The sequence below is a fragment of the Copadichromis virginalis genome, linkage group LG12, assembly GCF_057382275.1.
Source record: "Copadichromis virginalis isolate Kocher_CV1m ecotype Utaka linkage group LG12, C_Virginalis_male_GT1.1, whole genome shotgun sequence".
Lineage (NCBI taxonomy): Eukaryota > Metazoa > Chordata > Actinopteri > Cichliformes > Cichlidae > Copadichromis > Copadichromis virginalis.
The window spans coordinates 28,107,521-28,128,075 of NC_140629.1; the positions used below are offsets into that span (position 1 = coordinate 28,107,521).

The 20,555-nt window shown below is 38.0% G+C and overlaps 1 protein-coding gene across 1 annotated transcript; it reads left to right on the forward strand.

Moving 5' to 3' along the window:
* Positions 1–8,533: 8,533 nt before the first annotated feature.
* Positions 8,534–12,674, forward strand: ptger4a (prostaglandin E receptor 4 (subtype EP4) a). Its single transcript, XM_085475780.1, has 2 exons — positions 8,534–9,600; positions 9,937–12,674. Exons 1-2 carry the CDS (start codon positions 8,821–8,823, stop codon positions 10,504–10,506), a joined length of 1,350 nt encoding a protein of 449 aa, XP_085331906.1. The 5' UTR covers positions 8,534–8,820; the 3' UTR covers positions 10,507–12,674.
* The last annotated feature ends 7,881 nt before the right edge of the window (positions 12,675–20,555 follow it).

A 20,555-nucleotide genomic window follows, 5' to 3' on the forward strand; every position in this document is an offset into this window, starting at 1 on the left:
AATATATGACCTTATAAGCCAATTAAAATGCAATCAAAATAATGTTTTGCTCTCAGCCATTAGCTACAGTTACATGGTAACTTTAAAATAATACTTTCTGACTTTGAACACCAGACTTTGACAGTGTGTAAGTTGGGTCTTAGTTAAACAACGCGAAATTTCCATCTCAGTAAGTAACAAGCAGGATTAAGCAAGTGACCAACGAAGCAGCAACCTTCAGCGCTGCAGTTACTCAAAATGAGACCGGCCTCTAAAGCAAGTCAGTTCCCATAGAGGCTCATGGTTAAATTCCCAGCTTCACAGTAGAAATAAGCACGTTTACAGCGTGTTACGACACACCTGTACAGGTAATACAGTTTTGTATAACCCACCTCTGCAAATCTATTCACTTGGCTTTAATTTGAATCATTAAGATGATAATTTTTTCCTAAAATTGCTTTGAGAGGATGGGAGTAGGGGATTTTTTTAATTGCTGCTTTAAGGCTTAAATTTATGCATAATTAAAGGCACCCTGCTCCAAGTGATGCGTGGGTGCCCTGTGATCTCGTCCAATGCTTGATTGTGTTTAATTTGTCCAACAAGTAGGCTGTTTTTAGGTTTTAAGACAGCTTTTCACTGCTCAAATTTTGCATCCTGTTTAACAGTCAGACAGGGTTAGGATGATACAACTTGCTAATCAAACTAGCTGCAGGATAGTGCTTACTTTAGTTCTTAACTTCTGATCTTTTGTGTAAACATGGTAACTTCCAGTTTCAAAAGAAGAAAGACCAATGGCTAAAGCAGTAAACAAAAGGCTTTAAGACCAGAGTTAATACAGTACTTTATTAAATTAATGCTTAACATTGAAATTTGAAAAGTCATGGATAACGGTAATTATATTTTTGCATAAAAATGCATAATTTCATGCTTGCACATAAAGGAGTAACCATTACAGAAAGATAAGCTGGTTGTAGCTGTTAACTGTGGTACCCATCTTTCATTAGGTGGTAATCTAGTATATTTGTTTGTAATGAATATGCTCTTGCACCTTTGTAAGTAGTCTCAAAATCCAGATTTGAATATCTGGATTTTTATTAAGCTGCTTGAATGGGAAATTTTTTTATTTTAAATATCAGATGTAGCTGCACTTGAACTTATGTTTTCCTTTTATCTGCGTCTAAATTGTTGATGTTTGTGAAAATCGTCATGCGTCCTGTTCAAAGACACCAATGACATCAGTGCAACGGAAATGATCTAAGTTATTCAGCAATCACGTGACATGACAGGGTAAACACGAGTTGTGTCGTAAAATCATTACAATTACAAATTATAAACCAAATAAAGTCATATTCATTTCTCCACAATAGAGACAAATGATGAATACTTGTTATTTATAAGGACTGTTGTTGCTAGGTATTCCTGTGTCTGATCACAGGCGGCCAAAACATTTAATCAACAAAGCTTTTTAGAGTCACATTGACCAAGCAGAGGTGGATGAACCGCATCTGAGCGTTCAGTGATGACATGACTATTTGGCAAGATGTCTCACAGCTGTCCCACTGAACTGATAAGCATGAAGAAGCGCAGTGGCTACAGCCATGATGTTGAAGCAAAAATAGAAGCAGCGGGATGTTTTGATATGAATCAATCCTCAAATACTGGAAAGAAATCTCACGTGCTCCCACTTCCTGTGACAGGACCATGTGAGGATAGCTGGCAAAAGTTTTCAGCAAACGTTATTCAAAGCCAAATGAAAAAATAGAATAAAATTAGAAAAAATAAAATTGTGTGTGTGTGTGTGTGTATGTGTGTGTGTGTGTGTGTATATATATATATATATATATATATATATATATATATATATATATATATATATATATATATATATATATATATATATATATATATAAAACATGTGTGTGTGTGTGTGTGTGTATGTTATGTAATATAATATAAGTATTATATATATAGATAGATAGATAGATATCTGAATGATTTGATAAAGCTGCTTCTTAATGGCGTAAGCATCAGTAATTTGAATGGAAGGTTTCCATTCAGTTACCTGCATTTCAAAGAAATGACACAGCAGGAGCTCACAAACAACATCCAGCATGTCCAAAACTAATTCGTAGACTCAGGGATTGGAATATAAATAAGCTAATTAAACGGTGTTCCTCATTTGTCTTGCTTTTGCCCTTTGGCTATAAGTTTGCTCCATCAGCAATACAGCTTCCTGCAGACTTTTTCCACTGTGCTCTAGTGGCCAAATATAGTCATCCGGTCATTTAAAGATTAGCAGAAAAAGTCCTTAATGTCTCTTTGGTTTGCTTTCCTTGCTAATGATTACCATCATAATGTCTTAAGAGAAGTAAGAGCTACAGTTTTTCCCAGGAATATCAATTGGCTGGATTAACGCTTCAACTTACCAGAATGTTGTTGTTTGACTGTTGCTACGATGAGTCACATCTACTTTGGAGAAAAACTTTCTGGAAGGAGAAGTGCTGTGTAACGTGTAAAACACAGACTCTTATTTGTCATTTTTATAAACTAGAGTGAGCCTCCTTCTCTGGTGTGGTGCGTACCAGCTGAGGAATAAATCACCCTATGAAGAGATATGTTCACTTTAGATGGATGTTTTAGTCTCGAATCTGACTGAAGGTCATGCTTGCAGGAACTGTGAATGAATATTTTTATAAGGTACACGTGATTAATTATGACAACTTCATCGACAGTCTAAACAAACTGGCAGGATCTGATCTAAAAAAACAAATCTTCAAAAAAAGGGACTTGTTTCTGTTTGCAAGTTGGCAATTCAGTGCCAGTTCAAACAGTTTACATGTGATTCTCTGCGCCGTGGCTTTGTTATGCTGAAGGAGATCGCATACGGATGTCATCTATAAATCAACCAGACCTCAAGATAAACACATCCTTGCTATTTCTAAACTTTACATTTAAAAACAAGCTGCAGGCAGAATGCCGTCCACCTGGGCTTATTCCTGGAGATGCTGGGAATCTTTCGTCTGGTTTAAAGTAACTGTAAACTGCTCTGTTTAGAGCTACCAGGTCAGCCCCTTAAGCTCTGCGCTATTTGTTGATACATTATTGGGGGGAAAAATCATAAAGTAATTCAATAAGAGTTCCAGAACTTCAAGGCCAAATTGTCTGCCTAACCAAGACTGTAAAGCGGAGAGTAAACTGCAGTCTTATAACTGTTATTCTGCCCTCGGTTGCAACCCAAACACGTCTGATTCAGCAGAAAAGAATCGCAACGAACAAATCGTGAAATGATAAAATGTTTTTGAATGTTTAACACAAGCACTGCTGAGTCATAAGCATTAGTGCCGACTGTTTGTGGGTTTGTTTGGCTTTTTCATATATGGTTTTTGTACTCCTCCCTATGACATTGCTGTATGGTAAACAGATTAAAACAGTTCTCAGTTTAGGAACAAGTTGACTCAACTTTTAAATGACTAATTAGAAATCTGGGGAATTATTTTGTCAGAGAAACCCATTCTTACCTCCTGTTCTATTTAATTAGTGAGATTTCCACCCAGAGGTCAAGAAACAAGTTGATACAAAAAAAAAAGGTATGCAGTGGCCTGCAACCTGCAAAAAATATTGATTGAAGTTTAATTTCAAATATTCCCTGCAAGCATTTGTGTTAAATTCACAAACAGATCTGCAATTGTAGGAACAGTGTTTGGACATTTTGACACATTAACTGCTCGTTATTCAAATTAATTTAACTCTTTTTGTGAAGACTTCTGTGATGCGTGAAAGTATTCCAAAATAATCAAAAATATTATACTTGAAGTTCATTTTCACTTCAGCAATAAATCCACTCAGTGTTTAAATAGTTTGGCAATTTGAGAAATAGGTTATGTCCCTTATTCATCGAGTTGGAATGAAATTAACAATACTCTCTGAAGCCCAGAGCTTAACGATGCACAAAGTCCAGGCCTTGCCGCGTTTTTTGATGATTATCTTACAATAGCTCCCAGCTAAAGTTTTTTCATACAGATTTAACAACAAGAGATAACATGTTTAACATGAGCGAGCATTAAAAGGCTGCTGAATGGATTTAGTTACCTTTAGAAAGAGTAGCACAGAGTACTCTCTCACTCCAACTCAAACATAAACTTACAGCTGTTAGTTATGGCACATCTGAGAACCTGTCAAAACCTTTTCAAAATGGTGAACAAGCACATTATTACAAATTGCTGAGCTTTTCATGTGAGGCAGTGTGAGAGAGAGAGACAAAAGTGAGAGGTTACATATTTTTAAGCAAACATCTGCCTCTCCAAAGCTCTAGAGCAACATTTGTCAGTTATGAAACTGGTGGGCGTGTAGGCAGCTCATCCCTGCGTACAGGGAATTCAATAAGGAATGAAGACAGTTTTCTTTGACCCATCCCCCGAGCTATCAAATCTGTCTCTACCTGTCCTCAGCGATCATGCCGCTCTACGGGTAGCAGTCATAATCTTAGAGCCAGCCTAACAGTAAACCAAAACACAGGAGCATTGTTGCAAGGGAAATAATCCAGAGCAACGCCTACTGTAAATGCTGTAGCAAATACAGAGTGCCACACACCTGTAATAGCAGTTTTTCTTCTCTATAAATGACTGTTCTGGGAAACAAAACCATGGGAGAAAAATGTGCATTCCCTCACCCGTAAATTATAATACTTTGAGGACATAGGAATCTATAAATCCTTTCCACAACACAATGTAGTAATTGTTTGGCACAGGAATTAAAGCAAGAAGAAATGCTTTTGGGAAGTAGGGTTTTTTTTGTGTGTGATTTGCTTTCTTTAGACAGTACAGCTCACACAAAAACAAACGTACAAATAGAAAAGCCCATGCAAAAACCACATTGTGCAATGGTCTATCTACAATAACTATCTACAGAATTGTATTTAGAGGAAAATTGATTATTTCAGTAGTGTTGGTGGTTATTACTCTAAGTTACAGTGCAGCTATGCTGCAGGTTATCTGACTTCAGTACACAAATCCAGGAAAAGCACATTCATGTGAAGCCTAATCTTTCCAATCTACTTACAGCACATTCGGATAGCCCTGAAACTAAACATAACTTCAGAGAAACAAACAACTGGAAGTTGTAGGGTATGAGTATGATCACGCACACAGCTGTGTTTTCTGGTCGGGCTGACGTGTTAAGGCCAATTATGTAATACGGACTACATATGAATGCAATGCTAAAACAAACAAAAAAAAAACATTTTCAAGGCTGTAAAATGTCTGTAACTTTGACAGCAACAGATTGTGTTTTGATGGGGTCACTATAACAGGATGACGTCAGATAAGGGGACTCAAGGTCTCAAGAGTTCAACGTGTTCTGTCACAGTCTAGTTAAAAAGAAGCAGTAGCCAGAAGTTGTGGACTCTCCCCGTGTGTGTATGTGTGTGTGCTTTTTTTAAAGGCTTGCACATTCACAGTAATCTTTACTTATTAACTTAAAACAAAAACAAACACCTTCCATGCAGACAATTTGTCCGTGCTGGTTTTGCACAGGTGACAGGTAGCTCAGGGTTAAGCACAGCACAGGCGACAGTCCGGCTGCATCTACAAGTGCGCCCGCACACTGACTGACCCCACCCACCGAAGCTAAGTGGCAGAAACTGTTTGTTTGTCAACAGTCCTTTATAATCATTCCTTGCCCTCACATGCAGTGCTGGGAAAAGGTATTTTCCCGCCTTCTGGTTTTTTGCATATATGTCCTATTTACGTGTTTCAGATCATAGAACTAATTTCTGTATTAGACAAAGACAACCTGAGTACACCCAAAATGTGAAACTAAAAAATTTAGAAAGATTCGATTTATTAAACTTTGAAGTTTAAATAATTAAAACTACCGTAGCTAAAGTGACCTAGCCCCTTGTTAAATCATGGATTAACTGCTGTTAAAGAAATCTTTTGAAAAGCTGAGCTCAGTTTTTCTGGCCACGCCCAGGCCCAGATTACAGGCAGACTTGCTGTATCAGCAGTGTAGGTTAGTTGTCATTTACTTCAAGTTCAAGTGAACACCAGTGATTTCCAACACATTGTCCTGACTCAGGTTATGTAAGTGTATCATGGAAATACAGTGTTGAGGTCGGTACCTAAAAAAAGTAATGTATTACACATTACTTGTTCCTTTTCTTGAAAGTAATCCAGTAGCATTCTTAAAGTTGGGTGGATAAAGTGATTCATAACACTCTTTATGTGACTTTCTCATTACTCTGCAAAATGAACTGAAAGACTTTGTCACATAATTACCAGTTAAAAACATAAACCTTAGCTACAGTCCCACACACCACCACAAATCCCCATCTACAGGACACACATAGAACATAAAGCCAAAAACACAATGCAAAGATGAAAGAGATTTCAAAGCAATCGCTGCCATACCGACACTCTTCTACTTCGAGCCACTGAAGTTTTGAGTGCAGCACATTAGGATCAGTTGTAACTTATCGCACAATAGCAAATATACATAGAAAAATGTGTGACTGAAACACACACCCTTAGTAATTTAATCTAACAGTATTTTTGCTGACTGAATGGTACGACAATAACTAACTATGAGTAGCATGCGATTAGATGTGCATCTGACTAGTTTTTAAGTTGTTGCTATAAATACTCCAAAAATATATATACATTGTTGTGCTCACACTCATAGTAGGTATAAAAGATGAATGCACTGCTTGGGGAATTCACGCTATGAAGCCTCAAGCCGAGCATTTTGCTGTAAAAATCCTCATATTAAAAAAAACTGATGTGAAAAGTGAACTGTGAACCAAGGGGACTCTGCATGCTCATTGGCTGACGACTTCTGTTTGACAAATCATTAGCCAGTTAGCATACTCTAGAAAATTACTCTAATACCAACCATAATTTAACTTCACGTACTGTTCAGTATGACCTAAAATTAGCAACTCAGCTTATAAAGCCATCACAGAGTATTTACTGAGGTGACACGTGAAGGAGGCCGGGATTATTATCCCATAGATTTCTGTACAGCTGATTGTTTGAAACCAAGACTCACCCCCTGCTGGCCATTAAGTAGAATGCTGGTAGAATCCTACATTCATCTACTGACAGTGATCAAACCTGTTTGATTTTTCCAGTACAGATGACAACATTTTGATTTTTCTGCTACCAAACTGGCCTACTGTTGCCATTTATGCCTACAGTATATAGTCAGCTAAATCAAAACATGTAGAATTCTTTTCCAAGATAAGGTAAGATAAAGATTCCTTTATTGCCGCTGTACATAGACATTGTACACTTCAGCTGGCATTTACTCGCCAGCTGAGGTTTGACATAGCAGCAGGTTGAAGGCTGAATTGCATGTGATTGTGGATTGTGTTCCAGTGTATCAAGTAGTAGTATTAAGTCACAGAAAACAAACATAAAAATTGCATAAATATTGGTTCTCCTAAACTGGAAGAACTTTCACAGATCGTGATGGACTCACAGACATTTTCATCTTGAGAAATGAAGAATCGGTTTGTGTGGCTCATCTGATAAATTTCAGAAACCCCGGAAACCCTTTGTAGACTGGTAAAACTTAGCTATGACTAACACTTTCCACTATTTATATGTATTATATATACCTGACGTTCTTAGACAACTAACTACCTCACTAATTCATCTCTACAGATTAACTACCATGTACATCTGCTGGTTTGTTTAAATGTCACTTTTGTTTTGATGTGTTTTGTGTTTTTTGACAATTATTGAAAGGAATTAAATAAAAAGAAGACTACTGCTCTCACCTTACCATCGTGTTTATGTACTCCACAGTGAAAATGATGGGTGCTTGTTTTGCCTTTAATTGAAACAAAATGTGTTTGGCGGCTGAATTTTAAGTTACTAATAAACTGTTCTCATTAAAATATGATCATAGGAACAGAAAGTTTTGTTACAGCCTTATTCAAAGAGGCTGTTTGTTTGACATTTTATGACACTCTTATAAACATATGTGATCAGAATTAGACTGGAGACTAACTGATGTCACTGGAGCCTTTTCACATTTTGTTGATTTTTATCAGTACCTAAGGAACAAAAAGACCCTTGAACCAGTAAGCAAAATATGAAATGGTTGTAAGGAAGTCAGATTATCAAAGTATAACCTTTAGTTGAATTATTGTCTTATTTCCCATCACCTAATCTTGCGTGTTTTCATGTGAATCGTTTGGTTAATCTTTGCGATCAATCATTTCTCAAAGTAGAATCCACCCTAACAGATCAAAATGTAAGAAAAATAAAGATTTTTTCCTTTTCTTCCTCCCTCCCTCTCTCTGTCCTGAAGTGGAAACTTTGAGAGCAAAAAACTACACTTTTATTTTTCAGACTCACTTTTGTTTTGTCCTTTTTCCCCTACCTAATAATGTTATACCATGGTGTAAAGAAATTGCTGTGAGTTGTGGTTAATCTCTGTGTTACAAAATGTGACCTTTTTCCTGAACTGCTGATTAGGGCTGTGAAGTAAAATGAAGGGGAGGGGCTGAGCCCAGCAAGACGCCAGAAGGCAGAGCCTCATTTCAATCTCTCTGGCATGGTGAGTGAAATCTGCTTCTGTCTTGCACAGCTAGCTGAGGATCTGATAAGAAAGCACCACGGAGTTGTTGGTTACCACAGAGGCAGCATGCGGAGGATGCTTTGGGGGATTTTGTAAGTTTTTTAAAGGTTAGTTTTCAGATAAGAAAAAACTACTTTCTTATTTTGAAAATGCTGCCCAGGCTTCTTTCACTTGTAGGTAAGTTTCTTGCTCTGGACTGGAAATACAGGCGATAAAACGAGTTGCTTCACTTGTCTTGAAGTGCGTTTGGACTTCACAATGAATAATCAAACCACAGGGAGGACCATGGTCCCCACCATTCCGTCCATTATGTTCATTTTCGGGGTGGTTGGAAACCTCATCGCCATCGTGGTCCTTTGTAAATCTCGGAAAGAACAGAAAGAAACTACGTTTTACACGCTGGTGTGTGGCCTGGCGATCACGGACCTGCTTGGCACGCTGCTGGCCAGTCCGGTCACCATCGCCATTTATGTGAAAGGCGCGTGGCCCGGAGAGGACCCGCTGTGCCAGTACTTTGGATTCACCATGCTTTTCTTCTCGCTGGCAGGGCTCAGCATCATATGTGCCATGTCGGTAGAGAGATACATTGCTATAAACCATGCCTATTTCTACAACGACTACGTGGACCAAAAACTGGCGGGACTGACTCTAGTAGCGATCTACATCTCAAATGCTTTTTTCTGCGCCCTGCCAATTATGGGCTTTGGGCAGGTGAAGAAACAGTACCCACAAACGTGGTGTTTTTTAGAGTGGAGGAGCAACAAGACCAGCGATGCCGCCTACTCCTACATGTATGCTGGTTTCAGCTCTCTTCTTATTCTCTCCACTGTCATCTGTAATGTGTTGGTGTGTGTGGCTTTGATCCGGATGCATCGACGCTTTGTGCGTAGGATGTCGCTTGGCACCGATGTGGGACGCAGCGTGGACCCGCGAAGAAGAGCACGCAGCTTTGGTCGTCTGGCCGGTGCAGAGATTCAGATGGTTATTCTACTCATAGGCACATCGGTAGTAGTCCTCATCTGCTCTATACCACTTGTTGTAAGTTTAATTTTTTTTTCGGTTGCATGTTACCATTACGCACGCTTTACGCATGGTTCTTTTTCACACAAAAATGTTTTTTAAGTGCAGAAAACTGTTTAGTTAGGTTAAAAAAAATGTGAAAAAGAATAACTTTTCCTTTTACCTTTTCAGCCACAACACTTACAGTCCAGATTAATCACACTTACTCAGCACAGCTGCTGTATGCAGGATTATGTAAAACAGTTTACATTAGAGGTGAACTGACTCTCTTCCCTTTCATGTTTATATTAGTGGCCTCTCAAACATACGCATCCATATCTTTTCATTCAGTCACTATTCTCCTCTCCCCTGCAGGCTCAGGTGTTTTTAAACCAGCTTTATAAGACTCCAGTGGAGGTGCGGCTGGACAAAAACCCTGATCTACGGGCAATACGTTTTGCCTCTTTTAACCCTATCTTTGACCCCTGGATCTACATCCTGCTCCGCAAGGCTGTTCTCATCAAGCTCATTGAGAAAATCAAGTGCCTGTTCTGTAAAATGGGAGCAAGGAGGCAACAGAGACAGGGAAACTTCCCCTGTATTGATGCCTATCAGCTCTCCTCTGTGATCTCTAACAGGGACTCTAACTCCTTGGTGTCTAGTGACCAACGAGATAGCAACAGCACCTGTCAAACCTTCCTCTACTATAAAGATAAAACTGAGATGTGCACTGAAAAATGTCCTAAGTCAAACAAACTCTCTGCTTCACAACCACCTTCAGCAAGAAATTCACAAGCTTCTTACTCATCCCAAGAGGGCAGCGCTGAGGATCAGACCAGAGACGAGACAAATGCAATCACAGATCATCCATCATCTCCATGCCCTAAAGATCCAGCACTTCAGGTCACGCTGAACACCGAGACAGTAAAGGAGAAATGCATCTGACCCAACCAGAGAAATACCGTTTTATTTCTCTACAACAGACCTTTTGAAGAACTCAAAAATGGAAGTAGCACATAAATAATAAGTAACTCTTCTATCTAGTAGAGCCCATGCAGTGGGAAAGAGATAAGTGCTGTGAGTGATATCGTCCCGTTGTTTGTTTCAGCACCCAGCAATCTCTGTGATGACTGACTGTGTGAGCAGATTTTGCCATTTTGCCTAAGAAAGATGTTATGGTAAATGGTCTGTATTTGTATAGCGCTTTATTTGGTCCTAACACAATCATATACCCATTCACACACATGGGTGTGTTAGCTGTGGGCACTGACAGAGGCGAGGCTGCCGGACACTGGCGCAACCAGGCCCTCTGACCACCACCAGTAGGCAACAGGTGAGGTGTCTTGCCCAAGGACACAACAACACAATGACCGAGACTGTCAGAGCCGGGGCTCGAACCGGCAACCTTCCGATTACAAGACAAACGCCCAACTCTTGAGCCACGGTCGCCCCTATATATGTTCGCGCGATCGCCCCTATGTTAGACACATAACATTGATGAAAAAACTTATCATTCTCAATTTCATTTACTTTGTTCAACCATTGTGGAAACCTTTACTGTAAAGCTCTATTTACTGTCTCCAAACTGTGCTGACTACAAGCTTGTGGTCAGTGTAGTAAATGAAATAGTCCTGATTGTGCTTCTTGTGAGTAGTCACTATGAGTATTCACATAGTTATTGTTAGGACTGATTCATTTGGAAACTCTACTGTACAGTGAGTTTTGAAGGGCACAGTCATGTTAGCTCCATGACTAATGTAGAGTAGAGTTTATAAGGTTGTGAAAACAGACGTTTTTGTTCTATAGCCCGGAAAACACACAAAGATACTGTCTCAAATTATTAAAAAAACAAAACAAAACACAGCGAGGGCACAGAGGCTCTTGTTCCACAGTAGACTGGGAAATTTCTGCATAATTTCCACAGCTACAGAAAATGTTCTATAAATCAGTGGATAGATGCTGATTAATGAGATGCATTAAGCGGTCAGCTTGAGAAGAATCAAGTTCTAAATGAGCGATCTTGTGTAAAATATTTTTTTTGTGATATATAACTATTCTTCTCTAAGAGAAGGTCAAAATGAATAAATTCCAGGTCCAAAAGGATTACTCGTCCAAAAGACATATTTATGCGCAGTTATAAATTGTATCAGTCATGCAGTTTGATCAGTATTTACACTCACAAATTGTTGTCTTTCAACATCACTATCTATAAAGTCAGGACTCAAAATATCAAAGAACCTATTGAAAAATGTTTTGTATTAGTTAGGACTGAAGCTAAAGGTTAAGTTTAGGAGTAACACTTCTCTTTGAGTGTAATGTTTAAAGTGAGATGTTCAGTTTTGCAGGAAACCAAAGTTTTTGTTGTCAAAGACATGCTGTTTACAGTGAAACAAAATCAGGAAAAGTCTGATGATGCTCACATTTAAAAAGATGGTACCAGCACCTTTTTCCTCCTTGAAAATCACCAGATACCACCCAATATCAGATCTAATATGAATTATCCAAGATCACAAGTCTAGATTTAAATATTATTCTCAAGTTTCATGTGAGTATACAGCGTAATCCTCCTCTCTGTTGCATTTATAAGGCAAATTCTCCATTTTAATATTAAAAGTTAAACCTTCTGGTATTCTAACACTATACAGACTGAACTTTTGAACTCCTGCTGGTTTGAAGTTTTTCACTCAGATTTTCTTTTTGTCTGAGTTTGAACATGAACATTGTAAACATTGTACAGTGAGGGCAAAAGTTAGGGATTGACATACTAGTTGAAAACTTTTAATTTATTTTGAGTCATTAAATTATGCACTTTATGCTCAGTTGTGGTTCATATTGTATTGCAGAGTGAAATTTGTGTACATGCATATACTGTATGAGCTTTGAATTTATTTGCTGTGGTAATATATTATATCTGTAAATATGACTTGATGTACAAGAAAAAAACTGAGTGGAAATGACTGAGAACTCCTGTCTGATAAGAAATATATATGTCTACATTTATGATGCAGTTGTAAATGAACACTAACTGTTTCAGAGCAAACATCGCCTTTGACATGTTGTCATATTTTATTACCATAAAGTAGAACTGCTTAATACGAGCTTTCTTTCTCACAGTCACATTTTCCTTGTTTATATTTAGTGAGACCATCTCATGACCCCCATTAATTCAGACAAATGACCCTGAGAAAAGCGTGCTACCACTTTCCCGACGTTTATAGATAAATAAACACAAATGTGATTATTGCTAGTCTACAACAATCTTACTGAATCTTGATTGTGTGAAAGACACACACACACACACACACACACACACACACACACACACACACAATAAGAGGAAATCAGAGGTCTTTGCTCTGATGGAAAAGAAAAATCAGGGGTCTCTGGAAGTAGAGGTGCCCCAGAGCACTTCTCTCCTGAAACAATAAACACAATTGAAAGCTCCAGTTCACTGCAATTAAGCTTAAACAAGCATTGCAGTGGCTTAAGCAAACACCGGAGTGTGAGAGGATCCTCCAGTCTCTGGGAACAAGACGCGTTAATTTAATTAAACTGTGAAAATCAGGATTGTACCATAGCGGGAGATGGTGGTACGTGGAACATTCATGAAGATTCTCAGTAATTTGATCATCTTTGTTCACCAGAGTCTGCAATACCCAATTAAATGTATTAATGGAAAAGCAACAAGACTGATATCTACCATCTGGGTGAACAGGTGCACAAGCACAGCCTGCACAAATGTTCAGGATTGCTTCAATAACCCCAAACAGGCAAACAAGTAAGTGGTGACGTCTTGATGCATTCTCAATCATCCAGATAAGTAAATCTCCAAAAATTGATTCTGTTCATCTGGACGTTTTCAGTGGGAGAAACGTTTCGTCACTCATCCAAGTGACTTCTTCAGTCTCAGCTCAGCTGACTGCAGGTTTCCTCAATCGGTCATTATGGAAGTGTACTGTTTATAAGACAGAATCAAATTTTGGAGAAGTAAGTGGTGAGACCATCAGCTTTAAATTTCAGCTGTGAAAGAATATCTCTGTGATGCTCAGAGAATTTGATCTCATGTGATGCACAACTTGACATGTTGTGTAAGTGGCAAAGCTGTGATGCTGCTTTATGTCAGCGGGGTCCTCTAGTGACAGTCTGCACACTGTCACCTCTGTGCTCATTGATAAACAACAGAAAGCACCTGTTGCTCAACAGTGTCTGCTGTCGCCCTCGGTTAAGGAGGAAATTAAATAAGACGAGTCTGAAAATATGTCAGAGCCAAAGCGGAGCTGAAGCAAGTCTTAGTGCAGGCGCTTCATCCCTCGGGTGATGGTGAAAAGAGAAATTAAATGTAATTCAAAGGGAAAATGCTTTTAAGTCCAGATTGAGAGAGCCAGAGAAAAATGTTTTTAAAATGTAATTGTTATTTATAATATGTATGTAACTTTGTAATTTCAACGTGTTGTCGCCTCTTGGCCAGGACTCCCTTGCAAAAGAGGTTTTTAATCTCAATGGGACTTTTCCTGGTTAAATAAAGGTTAATAATAATAATAATAATAAAAATATGATCCTCTGTAGTGTGTTTGGAGCCATTCTTTTCACATCAGTGTGACAACCATCCTTTCTCCATGTGACATCAGTGAAGCCACACAAGCTAAGTGCTAATCTCCTCTTTTGTTACAGCAATTACATTTTTTAAATAAAGTTAAACATACAAATGCAAATAGATTAAACAAACAAATGGTATAAAAAAATTAAAATATGCTATTGTAAAACAATATTTTGATGAGGTAAAAATTAACCCAACATCAAAATATGGACAATAAAATAAAAGACATACAAATTGAAACATAGACATAAAGTTACAATATAATATACAACAATTAAAATATTTTAATTTCAACATAATTTTAAATGGCTTACTAAAAAAAATACAAAAATATATTTTAACAAAGTACTGCGGTCTGCATTACCTTAGGCTATAGCCCAATGTCAGCTCCTATATAACTCTGAGACCCAAAGGGGTCTCAGAGTTATATAGGAATTTCTTGAATGTAAATTTTTTTGTCTAACGATTGCTTGTTTACATTTTATTTATTTTATGCTGAGAGCACCACAACCAGAATCTGTTATGATGCCGATCATTTGCAGGCTGTATTATAATATCTAAGTTAATAAGAACAGCTGACGCAAAAATTTTCCCGTTGTGGGATCAATAAAGTCTTATCTTATCTTATCTCTTATCTTTGATGTGGAAATTGAAAGACATACTGGAGGTGTTGGATCATCAGTCCAAAATTATTAGCAACTGAAAGCAACTTGACAACTTTCAGTCTTCAGAATTTTTTGTGTCAGTTTTGATTGAGTAGGTTTTTAGCTTTGGTTAGCTAATACTACAACACAACATTTTAAATTCATATCTCTGGCTGGGATCATGATTGTGGGGTTTACTGCCTGCAATGTCAAAAATAAAGGGCCTGATCTTTTCGAGTGGTAGCAAAAATCTCAGAGCTAATCAGTAAATGTTCTGCAAAACGTTTGCACGTGCATACCTAAAGATGACGATATTTTATTTGATATTAGTTAACTGACTTCCAGCTAAAGCCTTGCTTTTCATACTTGAGACATGCTTTTTCATGCTTATAAGTGAAAATAAAAAAATACTTTAGTACTTAGATGACCACCTAGATTTCTTTCTTTTTTCCCCCCAAATTCTGATTATTATTGTCACATTTCATTCCATAGAAGACGATAGTGTGAACAGCTCCAGGGCAGAAATTCGTTAGGATTGGGCTCCAGACTGTGTTAAATCCCACACAAATATACAGAATGCAGGGCAACTTATTTCAAAGTTTTTTAAAACAGAATTATGTACAACAGCACGTTCCCATGAAACAAGCAACTAGTAACTTTGATCTCTGCTGTTATACAAGCAAATAGGAAAAACTTAACCACATGAGGTGACCTGTTAGGCAACAGACAGTGGAAAAAAACAACACAGTATGTCCTCCAACATATTTCTAAATCAGTTTTGTTTTTACATGGGAAATGAAATACTTCAACAAAATAAAAGTCTTACTGCAGTTACTTATCTGAATACAATAAATGTTGCTGGGAAACGTTTTACACAGTAGACAAAAGTGTGGAGTAACAATGAAAGTGTTACACCATGTGTTACTGTTGCTCCTCTGTGTCTGTGTGTTAGTGTGTGTGTGTGTGTGCCATGTTTGCATATCTTTGTGGGGACTAACAGCCTTTATGGGGACAAAATATCCGTCCCCACGGGCTTGAAAGCATTTTTGAGGCTACGTCCACACTAATGCATTTCGTTTTGGCCTCCCGTCCACACTGAGACGGCATTTTCACTCAAGGAAAACGCAGCGTTTTGAAAACGCTCTCGAGGACGCATACATTTGAAAACAGTGCTTTCGCCTGGCAGTGTGGACAGCGAAAACTGAGACTTTTTGAAAACGATGACACATTTTAGTCATGTGATGCAGTCAAGTGACCAATTAAACTAAGAGCAGTAGTTTTGTTTGCTCTCAATTTTGACAGCCCTATTAAAGATTAATATCAGTTTGTACATGCTCCAGATAGCTTTTCTTCAAATTCTGTAATTCTCACTCGCTTTTGCGACTTTGTACTTTTGTGTTACTCGCAGCAACAACTCCATCTCATTGTTAGTTCATTTAAAAAAAGCTGTGCTTTTCCTTGCCATTTTGCTGCACGTTTCAAAGAGCAAAGTAAATAAACAGCAGACAGAATTGAGGCAGGTCAAATCAACTTGCATTTCAGGCATGCGCAGGACTGGAACGTAAGCGTTTTCAGCCGTTTCAATGTGGACGCACAACTTTGTGAAAACGACTGATAAACAATAGTGAGGACGCGGAGCGTTTTCAGACGAAAACACCGTTTTCAAATCTATCTGGGCTAGTGTGGACGTAGCCTGAGACTCAAAATGTGGTTTAAGTGCCAGGATTACAATTAGGTCGTGATTAGGTTTAGGCTAAGGGTTAGGGTACGGCATTCTGTTTTGATGGTTAGGGTTAGGGTAAGCGGCTAGGGAAAGCATTATATCAATTAGATGTCCCCATAAAGATATGAAAACACGACTGTGCATGTGTGTGTGTTTGTGTGTAGTCCCCAGAGTCACATTTATCAAAGAACAGTAGGTCATTCCTGCAAGTTTAGAGTTCACAGAGTCAGTAATTTCCAAATGTGCATTTCAGATGAGTCACAGACCACCCAAGATTTGCTTTATTGCTTGCGCAAACTTCATATTATTAAGGAAATTAGCTAAAGCAGGTCAAATGTAATAATAGCAGTTAAAATAAGTGAGTCACCGACACTTGTAGGGTTGTTTATCTGACAAAAAAGTGTTGGTTTTTTTGGTAATTACAGCATGTCAAGATAGACATTCGCTTACTCAGGGCACATACTCCTAGTACCAAACCTCCACATCCTCTCCATGATGTGCTTGACAGTCAGAATCAGAATCAGAATCAGAAAGGGGTTTATTGCCAAATGTTGAGCAGGTTTACAACATTAGGAAATTGCTGCGGTGCTTCAGTGCAAACATAGTGTCATAAATAGCACTTAAATAGTGTCATAAATAGCACTTAAATAGACATGAAAAAATAAAAGTAGGGATAAGAATTAAAAGTGCTACGTAGAAAGATATGTGCATGAGCTATACATGAGATATATACATGAGAATAAGAATTAAGAGTGCTACGTAGAAAGATATATACATGTCACAGGAGCATGGTCACCAAAAGACCCATTTAAGCCATCAGACAACTTAGCAATAAGTAATAAGGTACAGTGAACCCGGCATTAACAGGGGATTCATACTTCTAAGTTAAATCTATACCGTAATTACATCATATTCACAGACCCCTCTGAAAATGTACAACATAACCCATATGTTGTGTTGATACAGCCTTAACCTATTAGGATGTTCAGTACTATTGTGTATTTCCAGCTACTTCGTCACCACAGTTTTAGAATTTATCAGTGACAGATGTCACCAAATTCCTGGAAGGATATTGCCAAGTACAAAGAGGTGAAAAAAACTAAAGAGACAAATATGTTTGCCTCAAAAAAGGGGGGGAGCTAGAGAGAGAAAAGATTAATCCCAGGAGGGAAAAAATGCCAAAAACATCACACAAAAACATGAATGCTGGTAACAATGTTGTAACAGTGTTGACCAGTTACATGGGTTATGTCATAGGCACTACAACATTCACCACAGAAGTGTAAATAAGCCATAAAGACGGCAGGAAGAGAACAAAGACAGGAAGTAAAAATACAACATGAAGAAATAACATTCACAATAAAACAGGGAGGAGTAAAAAGAACATGGAACTGTCATCCTGATTTATCAACACTACATTTATTAATGAATAACTTCAAACAGGTAGTCATTTATTAAATTTGAAACTTAAAAAGGGAAACAACAGAAACCAGCCCAGTAGTCCAAACATAAAGATTGTAAAATCTTTGCCATGGCCAGTAAAAATCTTCAAACTCTTAAAATAGCACCACATCACTGAGAAATGATTTATTAAGACAAAATTAAGTGTCTTATTATAATTGTTCTTATTATAAGTGTTATTATAAGTGTTATTATAAGTGTTCTTATTATTAAGTGTCTTATTGTCTTAGTATTAAGTTATATGTGGTTTAACCCAAAAAAATGCAATACTAGATTCTCGGCTCACCGCTTCAGGTCATCAGGGAGGTGCTCCAACAGAAAGTCACATGTTCACATACTGGAAGCTAGCAGTGCTTCCCAACTCTCACCGTTGTTTCTGCCAACTCTGGGGCCTCACTTAATGATTCTTGCAGCTCTCAGCTGTTTTGTTTTCTTAAGTCACCTAATATAAGTACATTTCTCTGTTGTTTTTTAATATAATAATTAGCCCCTGTGATCACTTATTACATGCTGAGTGGAATGACCCCTCATCGTTTCATTGCACCATTAATCACTACAAACATGTTTATTCGACTTCAAAAGCTTTACCAGATATTCACTGCTGAACTGCTTCGCTCTCCGGGAATCAAATTACTGAATCTCTTTCTGTGGGTTTTCCTTTAAACAAATGTTGCTCTGAAACAGTGTTGATAGCTTAAACCTGTTTATATCCTGATTTGTTTTAAAGTTTCAACGTCTCATAACTCAAGCAAAGCAGCACAGTGTGCCATAAATATTTAAACATATTTATTAATCACAGGCAGACGTACTGACGCAGCGAATGTGGTTATGAATCACAGAGAATGAATGTCCTGGTGTTTTTCTCACAGTTGTCTTGAGTGTTGTTATTTAAAAATATGGCTATTTTGTGCTGGATACAAGCTGAAGATTTACATGACAAACTGTTGTAAATTTGTTTGGTTTAAAAAAGAAGTGCTTGTCACATTAAAGCCTGTCAGGGGTATTACAACATAGCAGGCACCAGAAAAAATAGTGTAAATGAAAACAGGTTTGCAATTTGTAGAGCAATCCTCTAGCCATACTGACTGCTCTAAATGCTTTACCCGTTCATACAGAAGATCATTTATCTTCCCTCTTCACCTACAGCCCAATTAGAATCATCAATTGCCTAACACATCTTGGAGATGCTGGCAGACGGAGAATATGCAAACCTAGAGTTTACCACCACGGCACCACCAAACAGCCCAGGTTCATTTATGTGCACAGTGCTGACATTATACACAGACATTATCTCTGCTATCCTTCCCTATATGTGTATTATTCATGCTGATTTATTTAATCTTTATGTCTCAGTTTATTATAGGAGACAACTTTCGCTGTTCAGATTCAAAGACAGCTCCCTGTCTCAGAAACCTAGGCACATTCATGAGGTCCTTTTTGACTTTGACCAGGAGTCATGATTCCACAATTTCACTACAAACAGCACCGCCAGGAGTGCCTTTGCTGTTTTCTTCCTACTTTCACATGGCTCTGCAAAGTGAATTTGACCCCTAGGGTCAAACTGTGAACATGCAAATTTTCTGGACTGCAGTGTGTGATACCACGTATACGTTTTTTGGGCCTCATCAAGCTAAATGTTTCTTGGATACCTGAAAATGTAAAGGGTGCTGCTTTGACATATTTCAGAACATCCAGAGTACTTTGCAGAGGTTCATGTGCAAGTCGTCAGAACAGAGACTTTTTAAAAAGCCGCCCAAAGGAGACTAGTGGTAAGGGCGAGTGGACAGATTTAAATAACACATGGTTTTGGAATTTCTGTGGGGATGCACATTTCTGATCACACCTTGCAAATGGTCCTGTCCTTGGGCTAACAGATGTAATAAATTGTGGCAGTTCAACACACTACATCATACTTCAGTTTAAGATCAATAAGTCATCTTAAATATCGCTGAGTATATATTAATGTTGGGTTAGAGCTTTACTAGATGATGGTACAGGGTAAAGTGATTCAGATTTGAGGTATTTTACCATGATTTTTAATTTATCTGGCTTTCTTCAGGTTACTGTGATTCAAACAAAAAATCTGCTAAAACTTTGAATCACTGCAAATGGGCTCTTTAAATATCTGTTGTTGCTGCTGCACTAGCCGACTATTTGAAAACCATCTGTAGCTTAAGTAAGTTGTGTCTCTGAGCCAGCAGCATGCATGGGAACTTCTGATGAAAGGTAGCTTATTCTAGCATGATTTAGTGGATGGTTCATTTAGGCTGCTGAAATAAAACAACATCCACAGGTCATAAATCTGCTATTTTATGCCAGTTTGGAAAGGTTTATGCAATCTTCAACTTCAATAGGGCAAAAAAATTAGTGGGAAAAGTGCACCCCTCTGTATTTAATGAGTAAATTACTCTCAAAAGAGTACCTAATAGGCATGTTATTAATCATAATAAGTGTGTATTGCATGTGTTTTTGCTTGTTTCTATGTGCATTTGTGTGTAAATGGGAATTGCCCGCACTGCTCAGGTTTCGTGCTCTTGTGATTCTTGGGTTCAGTTTCTTTTCTTCTCAC